Source organism: Parasteatoda tepidariorum, chromosome 2 (assembly GCF_982258835.1).
Source record: "Parasteatoda tepidariorum strain Cologne lab strain chromosome 2, Ptep-v5.0, whole genome shotgun sequence".
Lineage (NCBI taxonomy): Eukaryota > Metazoa > Arthropoda > Arachnida > Araneae > Theridiidae > Parasteatoda > Parasteatoda tepidariorum.
In genome coordinates this window covers 92,984,527-93,008,510 of record NC_141756.1, presented here as the reverse complement: position 1 = coordinate 93,008,510, position 23,984 = coordinate 92,984,527, and the positions used below count along the sequence as shown (strand labels likewise).

The following is a 23,984-nucleotide window of genomic DNA, read 5'->3' as shown; positions in this document are numbered from 1 at the left end:
TTAACCACAATATATTTTCACAAAGGTTCATGAAGAAATTTTAATTTATTATAATGATTTATTCTATGTTTCCAAAGATCGATCTATTCTATATTTCCAAAGATAGATCTGTTCTATATTTCCGCAGATCTCATATATTTTGATGATCGATGTTTGATCGTACAAAGATACGAAGTACATTATCACCTATGCGGTTAATATTTTCAGAGTTTTCATATTAAAAATTTTTTTATTCAAATAAGCTTGAGGTTAGTATGTTTTCAGTCACCTGAGCACCGTCAGTCAAGAAAAATCCTCCACCAAGAAGTAAGATGAAACCCCATGACAGCTTAGCTTGAACTGTTTTCCAGTCAAAAAGCTTTTTACTCTTGGGATTTCTGATATCGGATGGCAGAAAAAACAACAAGAGAGCGATAGCAGGTGCTGAATCACCAATTTTCCTGTTAATAATAATTATAATAATTGGTGTTTCGAAAATGACAGTTGATTCGAAAGATCAAACAAAAGGTGAGAGAAATGTATGGTTTTTGCTGCATTCTGTTTGGGAAACGAGTTTATGGATTTTCAATAAATTATATATTTGTTATCAATGTTAGCAACAGGTGGCTCTGTTGTTAGGAAAAATCAAAAACAATGTTTAGCACACGTTAAACGTCAGCGGTCATTTTAAGAGAAGTGTGGATCTCCTACGTCTTGGTTTCAAATTATTTCGTTCCATAAAAGAACGAAATATCATATCTTCAAAAATGAACTGTTCAAATCCTACAGAACTATATTTAAACTCTTGTTGATTGAAATTAAACTACTTTATCTTTTATTATACTGAATATGATTCTTAAAAACATCTTTGAGTTCAATAAATTCATCTACCTTTTCAGCTAATGTATAGGGTGAAATTATATGGGTCCACTGATCCAAGTAACGTTCTCGTATATCTGGCGGCACCCGAGCTTTCATTCGATCTGTGATGATCAGGTCTTTTAAACTCTCAAAACTACTTATTTTAAGTCCTGCAGTCCACCCATTAAAATACGTTTCAAGCTCGTGGTAATATTCTTTCCATGACTTTCCATCAGTATTCTCATGAGAATAAAAAAGTTGTCTAAATTTTTCAGGACTTAGTCTGTAGCACTTAAGCAAAAGAGATTTAACATAGTCATAATTTTCTGACTGTTCTTCTGGTTCTCTCATTATCATTTGGACAATTTCACTTGGTAACTGGTTAATTAAACATGCCATCCACAATGAACTTGGCATTTGTACTCTTTTCATTACTCTCTCGAAATGTACTAAATAAAGGCTGATATCCTCATTACTCGTAGAAAACTTTCTCAGTTGTGACTGCCAATCAACTTTTGGCGACGATGTTATTACTTCAGTTTCGACTACTTCTGAAGTTTTAGCAGCAATATCTAACTTCTTGAGTTCCAATTCATGTTCCCGATCGGATTTTTCTTTTTCCAATGCATGTTGGTGATCGGCTTTTTCTTTTTCCAATGCATATGCATGTTGGCGATCGGCTTTTTCTTTTTCCAATGCATATGCATGTTGGCGATCGGCTTTTTCTTTCTCTTCTTGACGAAGGCGCTCGGCTTTTTCTTTCTCTTCTTGACGAAGGCGCTCGGCTTTTTCTTTCTCTTCTTGACGAAGGCGCTCGGCGTCTTCAACTAAATTTTCTACCATTCCTCGAACCATTTCTTCATCGTATTTCTCGCTATTCAATATTAACTTTCTCAAGTCAGGGATTTTCAAAGTAGTAGACGAAACATCTTCAGATAACTCATTAGCTACGTAACGTAACTGATCTTTGCGAAGTCGCGATAAAAATGCCATTTCAAACTCAAAACTCAAAATTAATTACAGTTTCCTGTTTATCCCACTTCTGATAATGTAAGAAACAACTTTTAAAAGAAAAACAAATCAATACTTTATTAAAATTTACACACACCATTATTCTAAAAAACTCAAAATCTATTTCGTACACAAGAACTGCTGTTGCCAAAAAATGGAATACTAAATATGCAATAAGAAAATAATTAATGTTCACGTGCACACTTTTACACTACTAAATTGTTGGAAACAGTGTTTAAAAAGGACGCAAAAAATATATTGTCCGAAAACAATGTAATTGTAAAAGACCATAAATGTTGAAGATATATCGCAAAGATGTGAATAACTCCCCTTAAGTCAAAATTTTTAATGCTTTTCCATTGATACCAACATAATCTTGATGCTAACCCTCTGTAACCTCTTGAACCATCATATTTTTTGATGGAACCCAACATAAGTAACCATTATCGCAATGTAGGAATTTGGAGATCCAACATAAGAATAGCAATTTCTTTTGATTGTTTATTCATGCTGAACCATCGTTTATAAGCGAAACATAAAAAATGATTTTGATTATATATTTCAGCGGAACCAACAAGACTTTCCCTTAAACTCTGATGGAAATGTATTGTTGTACCATTGTGAACCATCGGAAACTCCATAGTATACTAGAAATCAAATGTTGAAACGATCATGAACAACAATCATCCTAATGTAGGAATTCGGGCTGATTTGTGATGATCCAACATTTAAAAAATTTTTTTTGATTGTATATTCCTAAGAACTAATAAGAATTCCCATTAAACCATCATGGAAATGTACAGTTTGAACCATCATAGACCATCACGGATCATCATGGACTGTTGGTTCGTAAGAATTAAAATTCTCATGATAGTAAACCATCATAGTATTATAGAAGCATTTTCCAACACGGAGTGATGGAAATATGTTGGCATATAAACACCATGAACGCATAATGGAAAATGTTGGGTGAAGGTGACCATCAAATGATGTCGGACCATCGTGAGTCGCAACATAAAACAGCTAAACTCTTTGATAGGACCACCAAGAATATTGACTTGGGCATTTCTATATCTTAGGATATTGATCTTAATTTAGAAGATAATCTAATTCCCAAGAAAAGGACTAAATTATATGGTTGGTTATACTATAGTATTTCGCTTTAGAAATACTAATTTAAGCTTAAGAAAACCATTTTCTCAGTTCACATTCAAGCAATACGGAATGGATACATTTCTTATCTGAGAGATAATTAATTGTTCAGCCAGCAGCATGGATGCAAATGTGTCGAGAATTTGAAAATATTTTCCAAAATGCGCGTGGGACATCTTGCAGAAAATCAAAAAGTGTCATCAAAGAACTTATAGATGAATTGGAAGAATGATATCCTACAGTGAAGGAAAAAGTAATAAGTTTATTCTGTCGCATAAATACTTTTATAACTTAATAAGCAATATAAATGAAAACCGTCACTTTATTTAAAAAAAAAAAGCAGATGAAGAGACGGACAAATTCAAGGAATATAAAAGCATGAATTAGTAATCTTTAATTCAGTTTATTAAACAAACTGAAGACTCTTCAAACAGTTATGCTTACAACGAGCATTATTCATGTTGGCAGTATCGACGACTTAAATTGAAATGATCTCTTCTGAGGAAAAAAAATAAATGAGGTAAAAAAAAATGTGAAATAGATTAAATTGCATAAATAACATTTTGATGAAGACTTTTTGATCGCAATTTAATCATAAATTTAAAATAATAAAATGAAAGGATAAATTTCATGTGAAAACTCAATCTTTTACTTCTATACTTTGCACAATCTTTAATATTTCCTTTATTTTTATATTAGAGGATAATATAAAGCTAATATTTCAAGTTTACTCTATGGCTATGAAATATTTAGAACAGAAGAGGTTCTAAGAGTGGAAAAATTTAAGTGACAAAATTATTCATGCGTGTAATGTTCCAGATTGTATTAGTATTTCATTAAAAGTATTAGTATATTGATCTTAACTGGATGATTATAAATATACTCTTGGAGCCGTGGTGGCTAAGAGAATAGAGCGGTTGCCTACCGATGAGGAGGCCCGGATTTGAATCCCAGGGATGGCTGGTCGATACGAATTCCGTACGCGGTTAGCACCAGCCAGAGTGATGACGTAAATTATCCTCAGTGGTAAACGGATCATGTTTTAAAGTCCCCTTGCAGTAAGGCTAACCGTAGGAGGTTTTAATTGTTTTCCTGTACACGTAACGCAAATGCTGGTTAGTTCCATCAAAAGTCCTCTACGAAGCCAATCTTCTTCCAATACTTGATCCAGGAGTTCCCTTGTCTTCTGGATTATGCTCAAAATTACAAGGCTACGGAGTAGAACATCAGTAGTCTTAAACCCGAAATTGGGTCAACATTTTAACGACGGTTATAGAATATAAAAAAGCTGCGTGGAAAGTTCGCTGGAGGGCGGTGCGGTAAGAGAAATTTGAATGAAGAGAAAACCTTGAAGTTTTAACTGCGTAGTTCAAGTTACCGGGCAACGTAAGTTCGGTCGAGTTATAAACCAATATTATTTCAAATGAAAACAGAAAGAAAGAACTAACTAGTTTGGCTCATTACGGAACACATGATAGAGTTTATTTAGGCTTACTATGCTACGTTCATCTTTTTAAGCTTCTGCTTTGTTGATAATAGTTTTGTTAGGGATATCTCTGCTCACACGATACATAGTAATGTCAAGCTGATTTCTGCTTACATTACGGAATTTTGTTCGTCTGATTTCTGGCCACAATACGGAGTAATGTACGGCTCAAATGACCCTCCAATAGCGAAAAACTTTAGATTCTACTATTTCTTACCAAGTTAATTTAACTGGGAAAATATAGTTAAACATATAACGTTATAGTGTTGTTAGTTTCTAATGTAAGGAAAATAAGCCTAAAAAGACTAATGTTGGCTGAAATAAGCCCCTAAATTATAATATTAACGGGTAATTATAGTGCATAGCTAAGCAAGTTCAAAAGTGAAGTATAAATTTTAAAAATTAGCCTAACAAAACTGTCTATCATGGACAGAACGATATGTGCAAAGGCGAATGCGGGAGAACAAAAATTCAAGAAAATAAAATAATCTAACTTAGTAGGAATAAGAAATTGAGTTATCGCTGTTTATTTAAGCAGATCAATTGCTACAGATCGAGAAAAAAAACTGAGTTATCTTTTTGATACATAATTTTACCCACGTTAGACTTGATGTTTGTAAGAAAAACCATACTTTCACCTTAAATGATTTAGTATTATTAGTCATTTAAATGCATGGTCCTTTCAAACTCGATACCTTAATCAAATCTAATTACTAATTTGATGACTTTAATTATCAAATATCTATTTATCAATACATTAGTATCATATTTAGTGATAATAAGAAAGGGTATAAAAATGGTTTATTTGATTGCGTAATATGGCAAAACGTCTTATTCAACCAGATTGTTTTACCATTCCTTCCAAAATTCGGTCTCCCAAGATGCTAACATTTCGAACTAAACTATCTTCTATAATCTTTACTAAATATGCAAGAAGCTTTTGCTGGCACATTTATGAAATTGCAAATAAGTGTGGAGAACCATATAATACATTAAGTATTTTATATCAAAGACTTAGATAACACAATTATTTTGATAAATTTATCAAAGTATTATAATATTGATCATCACCCAGCATTTTTTTCTAGTCAAAGGTAAATTCATTCAAGACTAAGATGAAACACAATAATGTGGGCAGAAACCACTCAAACTATACCGTGTACTTTGAGCAGAAATCGATTGAACAAAATTTTATGATATGAGCAAAAAGTAGCCGAACAAAACTTTGTCGTATGGATATAAGTCAGCCGGAAAAAGACTTGTCACGTGGGTTGAAAACAGCTGGACAAAGCTTTGTCACGGGAGCATAAATCAGCTGACAAAACTTTGTCATGGGGGCAGAAATCAACCATACAAAACTTTATAATGGAGGCAGAAATCAGCCGAAAAAAACGTTGTCATGAGGGTAGAAATCGGCCTACAAAACTTTGTCAAGGGGACAGAAATCAGCACGTCACAACTTTGTCATGAGTTCCTTAATCAGCCGAACAAAAATTCGTCATGCGTTCAGAAATCAACCGAACAAACCTTTATTTTGTGGGCAGAAATCAGACAGACAAAGATGTGTGATGTGGGTAGAAAACAGCCGGACAAAGCTTTGTCACGGGGGTAGAAATCAACCAGACGAAACGTTTTCATGTGGGCAGGAATCAGCCCGATGGAACTTTTGTCATGTGGGCAGAAATCAGCCAGAAAAAAAACTTTGTCATGGGGCCATAAATCAGCCCGGGGAAAAACTTGTCATAGGGGCATAAATCGGCCTAACAAAACTTTGTCATGTGAGAAGATATCAGCTTCACAAAACTTTATACATTAATATATTATTCTAGACAAAATGCTCTTTTCACACTTTTAAATTCACATTGTGTCGTTTAATCTATTTTTGACAACGACATATTAAACAGATTTATTATAATTATTAAGATTTCCCTTATTCCATAAAACGAAACCTTTTTACGGATTGCAAGATTTTCCCTAAATTTTATTGAGGAGCACTTGAGTTTTGTGTATTTGATATTCATTCTCAATTTATGATGGGTAAATAAAATTAATTTACCCTTTTTAAAATCCCTTGCCTGTTTGTCCCACCCACACGATTGTCACCTTCTAAATGCTCAAGGTATTTTATAATTACCCCGCCACTTTACGTCTAAAATAATTCTTTAAGTTCTTATCTAAATTGAAGTCTAAAAAGTAATCAGTTTGATTGACCTAATCTTGCGTTCTTCTTCAATAATTCATTAAGAATTTTTAGCAATATTTTAGGCATGAATAATGATTGGGGAAAAAAAGAAACGGGTATATTTTATTTTATTTCTATTTTTGATATAGATTCGAAGAGCTTATCATCGAGCTCACGACCATCGTTTTAAGTCACAAAAAGTGATCAGTTTGATCTAATCTTGCGTTCATCTTCAATGATTCATCGTATGTATAGTAATATAGTATATTTTAATAATATATGGTAATATTTTAGGGATGAATAATGCAAATAAATATATGTCATGTGGGTAAATAAAACAAGGGTATATTTGAATTAATTTTAATTTTTTTATTTTTGATATGAATTCTAAGGACTTACAACAGACGGTGATTAAGATAGTCATGTAAGTCGCATATTTAAGCTTAAAAACTTTTATATGTCGCATATTTCAGCCGAAATATAGGAAAAAATCAATTATGATGACAAAAATCAACTTGGACACATGCAATACAAAATTTCAAAGTTCATTTAAATCTTACAAACACTAAAAAAAAAAAAATTCAATAAGCTTGAAAGCACCTCTACTAGTAACATGTTCTTATGAACTTAAGTTTGAAACTTAGTCTCTAAGATGGATTAATAGATATTAGAATTAGATATGGGATTAAAAAGGTAACGAAACTCTTTCTCAAAGCGGAATTTAGAAAAAAATTTCTCACAACATTGACTTTAACTGTGTGTCCTGTAGCACAATCCTGTTGGAAGATCAAGTTATTGTTTGAACGAAAACAGAATACACTTTTTATCGAAAAGACTAATTAACGCAAACCTTAGAATGATTTTTAACACTAAATAAAAGAAACAAAATTTCCTTCGTTGCCCCATAAAAATATCCATTAAATTTGACGCTTCATTTATATATAACTCTTTGAAGATTTATTACACTATGGAATACAAAAGTGATAATACCTTTTTATTTTAATTTGAAGCTGAATTATGAAAAACTAAAAATTGAGGAAAAAACCAAAATTGGCTTATGTTTTTTTTAGCCAATAACCGAACACTGAAATAAGTGCTGTATTTTAGCTATTGGGTAGAACAAAGAAATTTGGGAACAATAACTTAAGCTTTCTTTGTTATTATATATATTTTGAATCTGACATTTTAGAGAAATTATAATCTAGTACATTATTTTTAAGCTTAATTCATGAAATACCAATTCATTGTATGCTTACTTATTCAATATTCAAATAAAAAGACACTTATTATTTTTATTTTTTTTTTATTTTCTGTGATATTCAATTTACATATTTTAAACTATTGTATCATAACAATGTTCTAAATTGAACTGCACATTTCAAAAAATTGTAAGACTTTCACAGCAATTATATCTTTTATGACGTCAGTTTTTTTTTCTGCCATGCTCAAATTACTGTTCTTAAAGTTCTTCAACAATACATTAAATTAAAGTAAAAATTTTTGCACATATAAAACTTTCACAACGATGTCATCTTCTTTGAGTCTAATTATTTTTCTGTGATATAAAACTTTCACTTTAACTTCTGTGATGCTCTGTTATGTTTCTGTGATGGTCAAATTACAGTTCTTATACTATCAGTCGAGCATATTATTAAATTAAGTTGCCTAGATTGGCAGATATAAGGCATATACAACGATGTTATCTTTTAAAATGCCTTTTTTTTATTTTATTTTTTATTTTTTTATTTATTTATTTATTTATTTATTTTTTTTTTTTTTTGAATTTTTATTTTACAAACAACAATGCACCATTCAAATTTGCAAATTTCGATAGAAATATGGTGCAAACTTTTTCTTAGATGTTCGAAAATGGTATGCTCAAAATTTAATTTTTTTTTGAACAACCTGCTAAGCACTCTTGACAGGAAACGAAACAGCCTTTCTTTTTTATTTTGTTGCCAGCTTTTTCATCGCTTTCGCTGCCTTCTTCTACAGCCATGTAATCCGCTTCATCACTTCCAGCTCTTAAGTAAGACTCACAAGAGTCATATCTCCAATATCTAAAATTTAAAGAGAATATTCTCGCATTACTATGAAGCTCATGACAGTGTTTCTTGTTACATGCAATTATCGTTTAAATGCAAAATTTTGTAGAGAATAAATTGTGTTGAATTTTGGATACAATTTCAAGCTCACAGGTTTTCTAACAGTACAATATATTTTTTACAGGTGCTTGTTATTAGAATACTATTTTTTATAGAATGTAAATTGTGTTTATAATCAGCTGACCCGGATGTTCTGCAACAAGACAATGTTTTAGTTTCCTAAGCTTGTAAAAATACAAAACCACGTAGAAAGTAAATTGTGTTAAACTTCAGATAAATTTTTATAAAAAGAGAACAGTGTTTCTGTTACACAATCTTGTTTTAAAAGTATTAACTTTCGTAGCTACTAATTTGAGTTTAATTTTAATTGAATTTTGCAACGTAATTGTTTTACATCTTTTTTTTAACTTAATATTTGATAAAAAAATTTTATTATTAGAAATTATATGCATTAAAAATTTTAATCTGAATTTTGATTTCTTTTAATATATGATTATGAGTCGATATTTTGTTCTTCATTAAAATCGTACTGTCTTCCCGAATCGGAATATTCAAAATTTAGAGATCGTGTTTTAAAACAGAGCTTTAAATTTTTATAATGTTTTCGAATTCGAAAGTCTTGCTTCATGCCATTTTTGTGAAGCGTGATTAATGCCTTGTTTTAAGGATGTGAACGATAATTCTTATAATTAGAGTTGAAAACGAAATTTACAAAAAAAAGGTTTTTTGAATAAAATATCAGCGCACAGTATATCTGTGCATCAATTTTCAAATATTGTTCTTACTTTTAAGGATTTATTTGTTTGCAAATGTATTTTTTAGTTGGAAGGTGAGAAAATTTACGATGCTATCAAGAAATAAAGATTACGAAAAAAATACAGCATCTCGTCTTTATATAAAAAAAAAATTTATATTACTTAACTGTGAAGTTTTTTTGTAATAAAAATACAAGGTACAATTTTTTTGTTTTGTATTTTTTACTTCTTTCGCCAAATTAATAAAATTATATTAATTATCAAGTTTATTGTCCATGCATAAAACAAACTAATGTCTCAAGAACATATACTTTTTCGTACATTTATAATAGTTAAAATTTTAAGTTTTATCAAGATATGAAAACAGATATTATGCGAATATGAAGTATTACTATATATAAAAAAAATGGAAATTTTTCATAGAAAAAAATTGAAGCAATACATATGTTTTATAGCTGAATCTCCAATTTAAAAAAAAATCTTGAAACAGTTTAAATACCTCCTTTCCGGAATGCCATACTCGATAGAATCCTTGTCATGGATTCTATCCATGCTGTACAGTTTTGCAATCATTTCCTCAGTAAAATAACTGGAGTGCACTTTTTCATCACTATCACTAAAAAGAAAATGAATAATGAAATTTAACTTTTTTTTTGCTACATAAATTTGTTATTGAAAATGAAGTGTTTTGTAACTGTTTTTAAATTTTGAAACACAACCAATTGTTTCATGACTTCATTCATGATTAGTGGCAAATTGGATCTTTCTGATTTAATATGTTTTCGTTCTATCACATATAAGGGCATCGTTCCTAAGTTTTGCTGTTATTTTTTGAGATAACAGAGATAGTTCAGAATGATTACAAAATTCAGAATGATTTACACCAGTCACTTGCATGTTCCATAATAATGCGCATCGAATAATTATTATGCGTCATTTTAGGTAAATTTATCATGAATTTTTCTCAACATTGAGTCATTTATAAAAATGAAATTTATACGAACTAAAAATATAACGGAAAAGTCAATTTCTTCCAATTTCAATCTTTAAAACAATTTTTCTTAAGTAATACGAATAATATTCAAGATGTGTTACAACTAAGTTAGCAATACAAATATTTTTGCCGAAAACATTACCACGTAATTAAAGTATATACAAATTAATTTACCTTTTCATTTCAACCACCTCATCTTCGTCATTCATATTATCTCCATCAAATTTACTATCCATCTCATTCTTAAACTCCAATATCATTCTCTCTCTAAAAAAGAAATTATTCTCATAGAGTTCTTTTAAGCTCTAGTTTTAAATTAAGTTATGGAATCTGACTCAAAAGCGTGGTTTTCTCTCAATAAAATAAACATTCGTTTCATTCAATGCATTTGAATTTCTGACTTTCAAAAAAGTAAGAACAAGTAACTGAAAACAAGGTTTTGCATGGTTTAGTCAAGAGAGCTGTCTGAAATTTCGTCCCTTTTGTTGGGTTTTACTTTCTGTTAATTTCATTTTTTAAAATAATTTGGGAAACATTATTAAAAATGATAACTTTTTAATATACCTTTCATCAAACTCATCTTCGTCTTCCTCAGACATAACCTCTGCCTCTATCTCAATCATATCCTCATCACTTTCAATGCTAAAGATATAAAAGAAAACAATTCTTTTAATTCGAAAGTTAAAAATAGAAATTTTTAAGAAAATTTTTTTTTAATCTAATATTCATGTTGTATATAAATTTAGTTCAACATTTTCAAACATGAACTTTGTAACAACTGCTTATAACTTCATTCTAAGCAGCAAAACATTTGCTTGCTAAGAATTATGATGTTTTCAAATTATGTTTAAAACATTGATTTCATTTTTAACAAAATTATCACGGGCATCGGTAACTTCCATATTTTTTAGGTAGCAGAGCTTTCTGTAAAACTTAGAGCAATATTTATGTTGTGCGTTATAAACGTAAAATGTATCTAAAAGAAATATTCATGCATATTTTTAACAGCAAAATAGTTGTCCTAAAATATCTATCAAAAAATAATATCCTTTATTTAATGTTTTTTTTTCTAAAATTAAAATTAAGTGGACCAAAAATTCATCTGGGTCTTTTAAAAAGTCGCGTTAAATTTTAATATTTTTGGCTCTAATTTTTAAACAGAGATGCTGCTAAAATAAAAAATAAAAAATTTCTTTTGTGTGTACGAAGGGAACAAAAGTTGTTGTTTTTTTTAATGGCGGGCTCTTGGGGTTTGTCCCATTGGTCACAGAAATGCCAGAACTGCTACTCTCTTCTCGTTACCCAGTGCGCACCTGTGACGAAGCCACGGCGGTGGAGCAGCGTCGCTGACGTCACACAACCACAAACCCGTAAATTGTCCGCCCCTGGGATTCGAACCCCTAAGACATTTACAGGGCAGATTTCTTGGCCTCTCTTTCAGGGGTACCATATTAGGTGGGCCAACGTTGCTCCCAGAGTAAGGACAGACAAAATAAATTAATGGTAACATTTTTCATTGAATTATATTTCCATCTTTCCTTTGCTAGATCACGTGATATCGCGATATTCTTCCCTACAAGTTGCGTCAATAAAGCAGGTAGCAAGATCATGCAATTACTTTAATAGAAAATGTGGTGTTTTCTCATAACAATGGCACATTGTTTATTAAAATGAGCAATTGTAAAATTTAAAAACTGAAATGGTTGCCAAAATAAGTTAATTAAAATTTGATTTTATCTTTATAGATTATCCCTCTTCAATTTCAAAGTACGACCCCCTGCATTCGGCTGGAAATGAACGTGATAAAACGGAAAATTCTTAATTTTATTTTCATATTGTTAAGAGGCCCATCTCCTGCTCGCTTTGGTCCCTAACCCCAAATGCATGCTTTGCATCTTAGTTTCGCTTTCAAACGGTGAATTTTTCTTTAAATATTACGCTAATGTAAAAGACTCTTTGTAATTACACTGAAGCAAACTATTATTTTATAATAAGCTCATTCCATTTCTTTTGCATATTTCCCTCTAAGGTTTCTTAATTATTAAGTTTACCATGAGTAATGTAAATTGAAACTCAAATTTTCTTTTTTTTTAAAGTTTTTACATTCCGTTTACATTCAGATATTTTGCAATTTATATTAGCTACGAATGCATCCTTTTCCGAAATAACGAAAAAAAGACTATAATAAAAGTTTATTAAAAATTCCAGAGAAACATTTATGCTGTACACAAGTTTTAGATAGTCCTTAACTGTTCTAGTCAGCTATCCATATATATTTAAATTTACAAAAATATGAAAAATATGATTTTTATACATACGATTAGGTCTGGGATACTTCTCCCGTTCCTTCTCCCAATTATTCAAGAGAGTAAATATATAATATTCACTCATAATTTCAATAAGCGCCTTTTTGAATTTTTACTCAAAAAGTAAGTAGTTCACTTGAGAAATCTCAAACAGGAATGAGAAATTAACATTTTTCATACTATTGTTGATGGATTTTAAAGATGTTTTGCCAACAATGTTTTAAAAGCATACTCATTGTTCAAACAATGGCATAAATTTAGTTCTTCATATATTTTTGTAACAGTTTATTAAACTTGGGTATTTTTGTAAATATTTTTAGATTATTTTAAATTGTATAGTACAGAGAACAATAATAATGGTTGAAATATTTCTAAATATAATTAAATTATTTTATTTTTAACACAATATCTTTCAGTAAAATGAATTAATTCATAATTTCATTAAAATGAATACGGCAGTGACGGATTTGAAAACAAAGATTGTAAAATATAGCATAGTAACCAAAAATGAGATTTCATCAATACTGAACGAAAATTATCACCAAACCAAGGGGGGCCCCTATTCTACACTACTAGAGCAGATAATATTAATCTTCTTATGATTAAGGGCATAATTCTTAAGATGGTGTTTCAAAAAACAGCAAATGTTTTTAAAAAACATTGTGTTATAGTTTTGTTTTGTCAGTAGTGCCATATGGGGAACGATCTTGAAAACAAATTTTGAAACGGGGCAAGTATAAAAAATCTCATCTTCTTCGTAAAACTTTACAAATGTTTTCTTTTAATTGCTTTTTTAAATCATTAGTATCTTAGGATACACTGTAAATGTGAATGAGTTTGGGAAAAATATAAATAAGTAAAAAATATAAAATTTAGTTAATATCAATTACTTCTTTTTTAAATGAATTGACATAACATATATTAATTTTATACTTAGACGGAAGTTTGATTAGTTCCTCTCAAAAAATATTTTACTGACTTTAGTTTCTGTTCTTAGTATCAACAAGATGTATAGATAAATACAACATTATATTACAAATCTAAAAATGTGTATTGCTTAGGAACTTTAATATGAAATGCAATTAAATTTTTTATGTGGAATAAAACAATGTTTATCTTACTCATCTTCACAAAGCATTTTATTGATATTCACAAGTCAATAACAAACATTTCCTTAATATTTTTATTTTGATTAAAATCTTAACTCGTTAATTAACTCTCTCTTAGTATTATTAGAATTTTTTTTTCTCGCTTAACTTATCAAAGGTTTAAAATAGCATTTAATCCCACTCCTAGACAAATTTGAGTTATTCAATTGTTAACATACAAGATAAAGAGGTGGTCAGGTTACAAAAGTTTTGCACCCTTTTATTAAATTGGATAAATTTAGCTTTTGATAATAGAGGTAAACTTATTTAACAAGTTTTACTGTATTAAAAAAAATCGGTGGTTTGTTGGAAATTACTGTTTCAAAGTTTTAGTACCTTAAATTGAATCGAAAGAGATATTTACCTTTCTGTTAGACTTCGCAAGAAGGATAACAAATGCTAAGTTTATTCAAATGAAAGAGGATATAATTCTTCAGTAGCTGTGATATATGGAAAAATAAAATACTCCAGGCTTACTTTATTATTCAGTATGACCTGCAAGAGATTCAAATTATATTTATGCAACGGGATTTTTCATTTAACTTTCTTTTAACCAATCAGGACTTAGATTGGTAGTAGTAATTTTTAGGTAAAATCTTAGTTTATTCCCAGTTCTTACATTCTTAAACTTTCCTAAATAAAAAATATTATTCTATTTTTAAACAAAAGAACTCAGAAAAAATTTTAATTCATATTCAAGTAAGAATTATTTATTTGTGTCCTTCACTTACAGACTTTTCAATTAGTTAGGCACTTTGGTAGCAACCTTATTGTTAATATTGTTGTTATTTATCAATTTTATTAAAAATAATGTATGATAATTATGACTTTAATTAATTTAATTCAGTTTCAGTATTGTATATTTTGCTTTTTTTTTAAATCTTAATAGTTCATATTGCTGTATTTGCCCAATCCTTGATTATTTTTCTAATTTTACTTCAACCCTGATTATTGAAATAAATTAGATAATTAAAGATATTTATTATGAAATAAATAATCTTAAATGTTACCATTTTTTATTAGGTTTCCTCTGTAATCAGTAGGCCTATGCTTATACATATATTAAACACTGATTGTTGCATGCTTTGGCTAAGGAAGAAAACACTATCACCAAAAAAGAAAGGAAAAAATTAGTTTTTCCACATAATTAATTGGTCAGTTAATAACGAAATTTATTTCAGAAATAAGCATGTCTCTCATTTAATAACAGAAGACCTTTCCCTATAATCAATACTTAATATTAGTATCAATAACTTCTGCAATTTTCACTTGATTTCTTTGAAAAAATTTAAGAGTGTTTATGAACTTTGAACCTTTCTTCCATTTTTTTAGAAAATAAAATGGCATGTTTAAGAAAAAATGTCTTTAAAGTATTAAATACCTTATTGGGAAAAAAATCTGATGCGTGATGTCATTAGTCATTGACAAATAATGACATTAGTGATACAATGATAGAAATTGGCAAAAATATTCATGAGAATTAGAAATATTTTTAATGTGTGCATGAATGCGAGATAGGCCTACCTTTTAAATTTTTTAAGAAATGTTTTCGATTATGTAATTATGATAAATTTTGAAGACACGATCAACTTGAACATTAACTTTGAAAAATTCTCTGTAAGTGTTTTCTTTAAAATCATTGTTGTAAGCTATTATTTAAAAAGCCATTTACGAATGTCATATTTTTTCAGACTTAAAAAGTGCATAATTCATTTTAAAAAATTATCCGTTCTAGTAATGTTTGTCAAAATAAATAGGTGTCATTTAACATTTATTTCAATTTCTATTAACTTTTTGTACTGTGTCGTGTACATAACAGCCAGTTGTTAGTTTTTAAAATTAATTTTGATATTTATAAATTTTAGAGCAAATGTTCAACAACAGCAAACGTTCAAACGTTAGCAAACATTTGAAATGCTTAATTGAACATGAAAATTTAATGTAATGAAATATTTCAAATGAGAAACTTACTGCACACGATGGAATCTTGCCCAAAAAGCTCTCATTCCTAAGTAGGTCACAAGTGAACGGTAACTGCATGCAGCTGTTAATTTCAGATACTATCTTTCTTACTTGACTCAAAACTCTTCAAAATACAAGTACATCCACTCCCTACAAACATAATATCTAATAAATACTTCAATTTTCAGAAAAACGCTTTTTTCTTTTAATATTTAATTTATTTTTAAGATTTATTAAAACTTTGCATAAATATGTTCTTAAATCTGTACTAAAATACTGTGCAAATCTGTAAATTATTTTTAATAATTTCTGTGCTAATGATGTTTTTATGCAGTAACGTATTAACTTCATTAATGCAATGAATGTTATATTTAACCAATTAGTTACATTATTATTTGCATTAATTGTTTTTTAAAAATTAAAATTCAGTCAGTTGGAGCATTTTTGCTGAATGTTTAAACGGGCCCTTGAAGAAGTTTTTGTATATAATGTTATATTAATTTTGTTCAATAATAATATTTCATTCTATTGTTTAGAATAATTCATAAGTTACATTATTCTTTATTTTTTATGAAAGAAAAACTGTAGTGAGCGGAAACATTCCTACAGTATATTTTAGGGTGCTTTACAAAAAAATGCTTTAACTTTGCATTTATTAATAAATTATGAGACAAAACGAAAACATAATTGAGATACAGTTAGAATATGCATTTTTCACAACATTATACCCCAATATTTCACCATAATGTTCTCCTTTTATAGATTTAGAAATAAATAATTAAAATACCCTTTCAATATTCTTCAAAAATTCAAGAAATTCTGTTGATTCCCAGTTAATGTGGTGAATTCCAGGTTCAAAGAGAACAATGAGATCAGAAGTAGAAACAGCCATCACAGAATGAGGGAAGAAAAATGTACAGTTAAAGAAAGGTATAGAATATTTAGTGTTTCCTAATGACCAAAATTAAGTATACAGTTATTATTAGATGATTTAACAAAATATTGCACTATGACTTGCCTTCAAAAAAAATTTATATCGCAAAATTGTGAAATTAATTTCAGTTTATATCCCTGTTTATTCTTCTTACTGCATTAAGAAGCCATCTTGATTTCTAAACATCATTATATATCTAAATAACTTAATATCAAAAACTGGTGAACCGAAACATTTTCTTAGTCAGGAACATTTCAGCTATAAGATGTCAAAACCAAAAAATTATATTTTTGACGGATTTTCTGTTCGCCATCCCTTTATTATTTTTTCTGTTCGCCATCATAAATTATTACCAAAGTTTAAAAACTTTGGTAATAATTTATGAACAATGGATCTTTCATTAACATTTATCAATACAAATGTTTTCAGTAATTTGGAAGGAGTTCTTTTCATGAGAATATATATTCACATTGTAATAAAATTTCTTTCATTACTACTTGCTTCAAAATATTTACATTTTCCATAATATATTCAATTAGACAAAGTTTTATACATAAACGATGTTATTACACACCGTAAAACCGGAACTGTATCAAGCTACCCGCCGTGGAACAACACAGCATTATGAATAGATCTTGTAATAAAAAACAAGGCAAATCAAAATCGTATAAAAATTACTCAATTTAAACCTTAAAAATAACACTAGGTCAAGAGAAGAAACTATATGCTCAGTACATGAGATTCCTGGCCATTCAGTACAAGCGATGAATTGGAATCGGGAGAAGAGATTTTATACTACTGCTTATTCATAGCGTTTGTATTATAAATAGGCTTATTAATGAATAAGCCCATTCTAGCGAAATGCCACATCCTATATTCAGTATGAAATTGAATTCCTTCCAATCATACTTATTTTCACCCCATTGATTAAACGGATAGTTCTGTGTCAACGTAGTAATTCTCCCGACACTTATTCAAGAGATGGAAATTAATATAAATACAACTATGAGTGTGACGATTTCTTCATAAGATAAATGTTGATTAGGAAATATTTTTATGTAGTTGTTTGACACTAGACTTGATTTGATTGATGTTAAAAAGGGAAACTTAGCAGTGACATCACTTTGTAAATGCACACCAGTGGATGGTTGACTAAAGGATGTTGACATTCTCAGGAAACAGACATGCAGTTTTGAGGGTTCATATCTAAACATCCGAAACACAGCTGAAGTTTGATCTTCTTCACAATCATCATCAACAAAGTCAGCAATTTTAAATGAACACTCTGTTTAAATAAAAACATACATTCCGTTAAAAAAAAACTTCGACGTCTAAGCGTGTAAGATTCGTGACTCGCGTATTGACATCATAATTAAAAATTCTAACTTTCTGTATAAGAAATAAATTGCTGTAAGTTAGAAATAATATATTTTTAAAGATTTCAATTAAAATTTTGAGAAAATAAAAATTTGAAAAAATTATTTGATATAAAAAAACTTAAAAAGCTTTTGGAGTATTTTAAAAGGTAGATTAAAGTTTATTTTACTGTTAATAAACGATTTTACGGGAAGAGAAACACATTGAGTTATCAAAAGTGAAAAAGATTCAAAAAGCATTTCTTTTTACTGTTAGTTGCGTTCAGTTTTGTTACCATTGCAAAAAATTATTTTATTTTATAACAGTCATTCAACAGTCGTCCGAATTTTGGGTTTACTAATGTAAAACTCCGTAGCCTTGTAATTTTCAACCAAATTCAAAAAACAACGGAACTCTTGGATCAAGAAGTGGTGGGAGAAATTTGCCTTCTTAGAGGACTTTTTTATGGAACTAATCCGGATTTGCGTTACATAAAGAGGAATACCACGAAAACCTCGCAGGGTTAGCCTGGTGGCAAGAGGATCCATGATCCGTCTGCCACTGAGGATATTTTACACCTGAACTGTGTTCGGAACGAGCCGGAGGCAGAATTCACATCGAACAGTTAAGTTAGAAGTTTTCAAAAATCAAATAATTTCGTAAAACCTCTGGCTAGGAGTCCCCTGTAGAACCCTAGGTTTCCACAGAACCCAGTTTGGAAATCACTGTTGTAGAAGATTTTCCTTCACTCTTTTCAACAGTTTTGTTCTGCTAATTTGCTTTCGCACAAACTACTTAAAAAAAAACAAATATAGATGCTTACCGATTCAATATTGATCCACACAGCCTTTCACGACTAACAGCTCTAAGTTTGCACTAATCGTCAAGCACTTCATTTTATTTAAGTTCATTTCTTTAGATTTTTTTTTTACTTTGATATACAGCATAATTCATCAATAGGGTTTAATTTTTTTTTCTCTAATATTTTTTTTAAGTATTTTGTTATCTTTTTTTAAATTTTAATGGAATATAATTATTTTTTTAAAAAAATTCATTGTTATTCTTATATTTTTATTCTTTAAGACATTCATTATGTATCTTTTTCATCTTTTTTTAAAAAATTTGATAGACTCTTCCAGCAGATCGCCCCAAAAGCTTAGCGTGCATCAGCTCGGAGGTGTCCTTTTCTTGTTTCCAAACAGCCACCACTTTCTCTACACACTTCCTTCCGCTGCTTTTTATTGAATACTCTTTTCACCGTTTTGCCGAGGACGTGACGCATGAAATTAAGAAATATATTTGTGAACGTAAATACGCAAAAATATTTTTATTTTACAAAGAAGAACGTTTCTAAAATTGATTCGTAAGTTTATCTATAAAAAGCCTCTTAAAATAAGTAGTTTTAATTATGAGCAGGATATGAACCAGTCACCAACAACTGAACATGTAATTGTGTTACGGTAATTTTTTTCGCCATTGCATTGAATCTACAACGTTTTGAAAATTGATAAAAAAATGTTTGCACATAAGATAGAGAATCAATTAATATCCAAAACGTCATGGTTTTAGCAAACTCAATATCAATTATTCAGACAGTTACAATGTAACCCACTTTCATACCTTACATTCAAAACAGTTTAAAATTCAAAAGTAGTATTACCAATGCTTAAATACATCTCTAACATAAAAAATAACTTGTTTGCTCCACTTTTTAACCTATAACCTCTCAGCCACTGAAACCCAAATCTTTGTGATCACAGTGTTGCCCAGGGAACGCCATACGAGGAGGCGAGGTTATTTTACTTTGACTGCTAAAACACCAAACATATAACAACTGTGATAATAATAAATGATAATAAAAACACTATACTGTGCTCAAGAGAATATTTCCATTATCCCCCTCAATTGTGATCACTTTTAAGGTACCAACGGAAAATGTTAAACGCCTTCAGAGCTTACAGAAAATATCTGTACTGACTATAATCAAGAAAATCTCACGGACTTGTTGAGCAAATAATGAAATTGTAACTTTAGGAAGTACAAACGACTCGCCTGAAATTACTTCTACCAAATTTAACAGACTGCTGTCTACCGGAGCTGAAAGGTTTAACATTTTTTTTAAACATTTGTATTAAATCTCGTTGAAAGATGTTTTATGTATATGTTTAGTGTGTTGGCAGTCAAAATAGTTCCCCAAAGGGATTGTCAAACATTCTCTTTTTTCATTCCAGGTGTTGACTTCATGACAACCCCCCGAGGAGTGGCGACTAAACATCCCACGAAAACATCTTCCCCTCTTAGAGTACATCTCAGAATTCTCCACAAAAGAAAGAAAGATATTTTAACAATACACAATGCATTATAATCTTTAAACAAAGATTTTGATAACCAAAGCTAAAAAATTAAAACATAGATATTGTATGTCAATATTAATCATAAAATCCTAATATCTATTAAACCAAAACACAATGGATATAAATTTTGCTTAAATACTACGATAAATATAAAGAGGAAATAATAATAGAAGTAACTACATATGAGTAATATTGTAACAGGAATTTTGAAATAACCAAAGGGCAGCCAAGTGATATCTTTCAAGTGGAAGAACCTGAACTCCAAAAGGGTTAATGCTCACGTGAGAACAAACTTATCCGCTCCTCTTCACAATCTAGTTAAAAGTGGATGCATCTTCCAGTAGTATTTTTTTCCTCCTTTTTTGATCCTTCATTATTCAATATTTAAACTTTAAAAGTTAAATTAAAATGTCAGTTGCCTTGACGATTTATGTTGGGTGTCTTTACGGATCCCAAGCCTTTTGTTTCGATTAAAGTTGGGTGCCTTTACGGATCCCAAGCCTTTTGTGTCGATTAATGTGGGGTGTCTTTACGGATCCCAAGCCTTTTGCGTCGATTAATGTGGGGTGTCCTTACGGATCCCAAGCCTTTTTGTGTCGATTAATGTGGGGTGTCTTTACGGATCCCAAGCCTTTTTGTGTCGATTAGTGTGGGGTGTCCTTACGGATCCCAAGCCTATGGTGTCGATTAATGTGGGGTGTCTTTACGGATCCCAAGCCTTTGGTGTCGATTAATGTGGGGTGTCTTTACGGATCCCAAGCCTTTTTGTGTCGATTAGTGTGGGGTGTCTTTACGGATCCCAAGCCTTTTTGTGTCGATTAATGTGGGGTGTCTTTACGGATCCCAAGCCTATGGTGTCGATTAATGTGGGGTGTCCTTACGGATCCCAAGCCTATGGTGTCGATTAATGTGGGGTGTCTTTACGGATCCCAAGCCTTTTGTGTCGATTAATGTGGGGTGTCTTTACGGATCCCAAGCCTATGGTGTCGATTAATGTGAGGTGTCTTTACGGATCCCAAGCCTTTTTGCGTCGATTAATGTGGGGTGTCTTTACGGATCCCAAGCCTTTTTGCGTCGATTAATGTGGGGTGTCTTTACGGATCCCAAGCCTTTTTGTGTCGATTAATGTGGGGTGTCCTTACGGATCCCAAGCCTTTTTGCGTCGATTAATGTGGGGTGTCTTTACGGATCCCAAGCCCTTGGTGTCGATTAATGTGGGGTGTCTTTGCGGATCCCAAGCCTTTTGTGTCGATTAATGTTGAGTGTCTTTATGGATGACAAGCCTTTTGTGAGACTTTGATATTAATTGGGCTATTATGAGATTCTGGATAATTTGAACATTAAATTATTAAATCATGCTTATTAATTTTTGATTTATTTAAAAATCTCAAACCTATATTTTTGTTATATTTCAGTAACGTAAATAATGTATTTTAACTCAAGCCATGCAATGGAAATTCAGTATGCTTTGAAGCCTAATAATGAAAAATGTATTTTTAAGTTCTGCTTCTTTTTATTTTTATCTCATATTTTCGAACTATATTTTTTAAATATCCTAACAAACCCTCTAATAGAAAATACGAAGAAAAAATCTGGTTTTACATCAGGAAATAACAAACACTTTTTAAACTGACTTCATAATATATCAAATAACCTTTCCGCTAAGTGTAATGTGGCCAAATTAAGAGTGAATATACTTTAAATAATTTGTTAAATTACTTTTAATGTGTGACCCAGTCAAAACGAATACAGATCTCTGCTAGTTTCATCATGATTTAAAAATTGACTAATAAAAGTTATTTTAACTTATATAATAAAGAAGACACACACAGTTTATTGAGATTATCAAAAATTAAATAATACCAACTCAACACAAAGGACTGCGTCTAATATTGAAAAAAATTGCTTCAGATTAACTGTAAAGGGAAATTACAAACATAAAAAAATATATTTCAGTTGTGCAACAAATCGAAGTTACCATCATTAAGCGTAAGTTAATTGTGTAAAAAAAAGTACAATTAAGGATTTTGTTGAGAAAAGTATACATAAATAACTTCCGTGTGTTGCATTTCTATAAAGATGATAATATAATGACAAAAAATATTTTAAAGTTTGTCTGCCAAAAATTAAAATCAGCATTTAAATTAATATCTGCGATACTTTACTTTCATCTAAACTTATACTTTACTTTCATAATTTACTTTCATCTAAAATTTCTAAATTGATGTTTTTGCCGATCGTGAAGTTTCATGGTTTGTGATTTTGAATTTACCCCGAACAATAACCTACAAATTTTTAATTTCTATTTTTTTTATTTGTTATTTTCTAAATGGGCATTTGTTTTACTATACTTGTACGTTAGAGGTTTTATTGAGCATTTGTCATCTGATAAATGCGATATTGTGAAGAAAATGATGGGATTCAACAGACATGTTCGAATTATTTTCGGATCAAACTATTATGCTTGAACATTCGACTCCATCATGCTAAAACCAATCTTGAACAGTTTTGCTTGATGGTTAAATTGGATATTTTCTAAAACTATCGTCCTGCAGTGTACTGATTGTACAGACTCTATTCCCAGTAGAAAACCGAAATCAAGCATCACTGGCTGCGATCAGTAAGTGAATGGGTGACCACTTTCATTAGCCTGTGTATGAAACCAAGGGTGCTCGGTATTGGTCTTCGTTAAAATGTTCTCGAAATGTTCATCAAGAGATCGACTTTGAGCGCAGGTCATCGGGCCACCAAAGCAGGGGTGCCATCCCCACTGCAGAGGATGAAAATTGCAATGGCATGTTTTCGGATCATCGTCAAGGAAGTTTCCCAGACCGTCGCCAATAGCCCGTTGTGCAGATCTAGTGCGATGTAAATAGAGTACTATCTGAAACTATCCAGATTAAAGGTATCCCGAAATCCACTTAAAATTTGAATTTTGCCCCAGTTATACTATAAAAAGTTGGAGACGATAGAGATAACTGATTTCTCAGGCTTTTTAAAAATGGAGAGTGTGCTGGTGTTCTGATTAGGCCTCTCAGAACATTGAATCTAATACAATGAGTGTTTTTTTTCAATTTAAAGCTTATGCCAACAAGCCCATAACCACTCAAATGTTGCAGAAGGAAAGAAAAAGTGGTAAAAACGAAATTCAGCTATATATGCAAAACCGTTAATGACAATTTTGACAAAAGATTTCATATGTACCTACAAAACGGTAGAGAGGCCATTTACCTATTACGCTATTTCGTAAATAACCATGTACTGTATATTTTATAAAGTAAACCAGTGGGGAAAAAATCCCAATCTTTATATAAAAACATGAATTTTCTAACGAAATAATGCCTTGCTTGAGTTTCAGGACATCCTGGATAATCTATGGTATTTTTAATTCGTTAATTT

At 30.4% G+C, this 23,984-nt stretch overlaps 1 protein-coding gene and 1 long non-coding RNA gene across 2 annotated transcripts in view; both read right to left on the bottom strand.

The window, feature by feature from the left end:
- LOC122269782 (uncharacterized) overlaps window positions 1-11,189 on the bottom strand; it is a 73,048-nt gene extending 61,859 nt beyond the window's left edge. The window contains exon 1 of the mRNA XM_087156118.1: window positions 11,090-11,189. Within this exon, the coding sequence (XP_087012244.1) occupies window positions 11,090-11,148 (59 nt within the window). The 5' untranslated portion in view covers window positions 11,149-11,189. The remainder of the gene's footprint in view (window positions 1-11,089) is intronic.
- On the bottom strand, window positions 8,465-10,143 carry LOC122270642 (uncharacterized). The gene is made up of 2 exons (XR_015430895.1): window positions 10,031-10,143; window positions 8,465-8,731 (listed from the first exon to the last, which is right to left on the bottom strand). It is a non-coding gene; the product is annotated as an uncharacterized LOC122270642 (long non-coding RNA).
- Window positions 11,190-23,984: the final 12,795 nt, after the last annotated feature.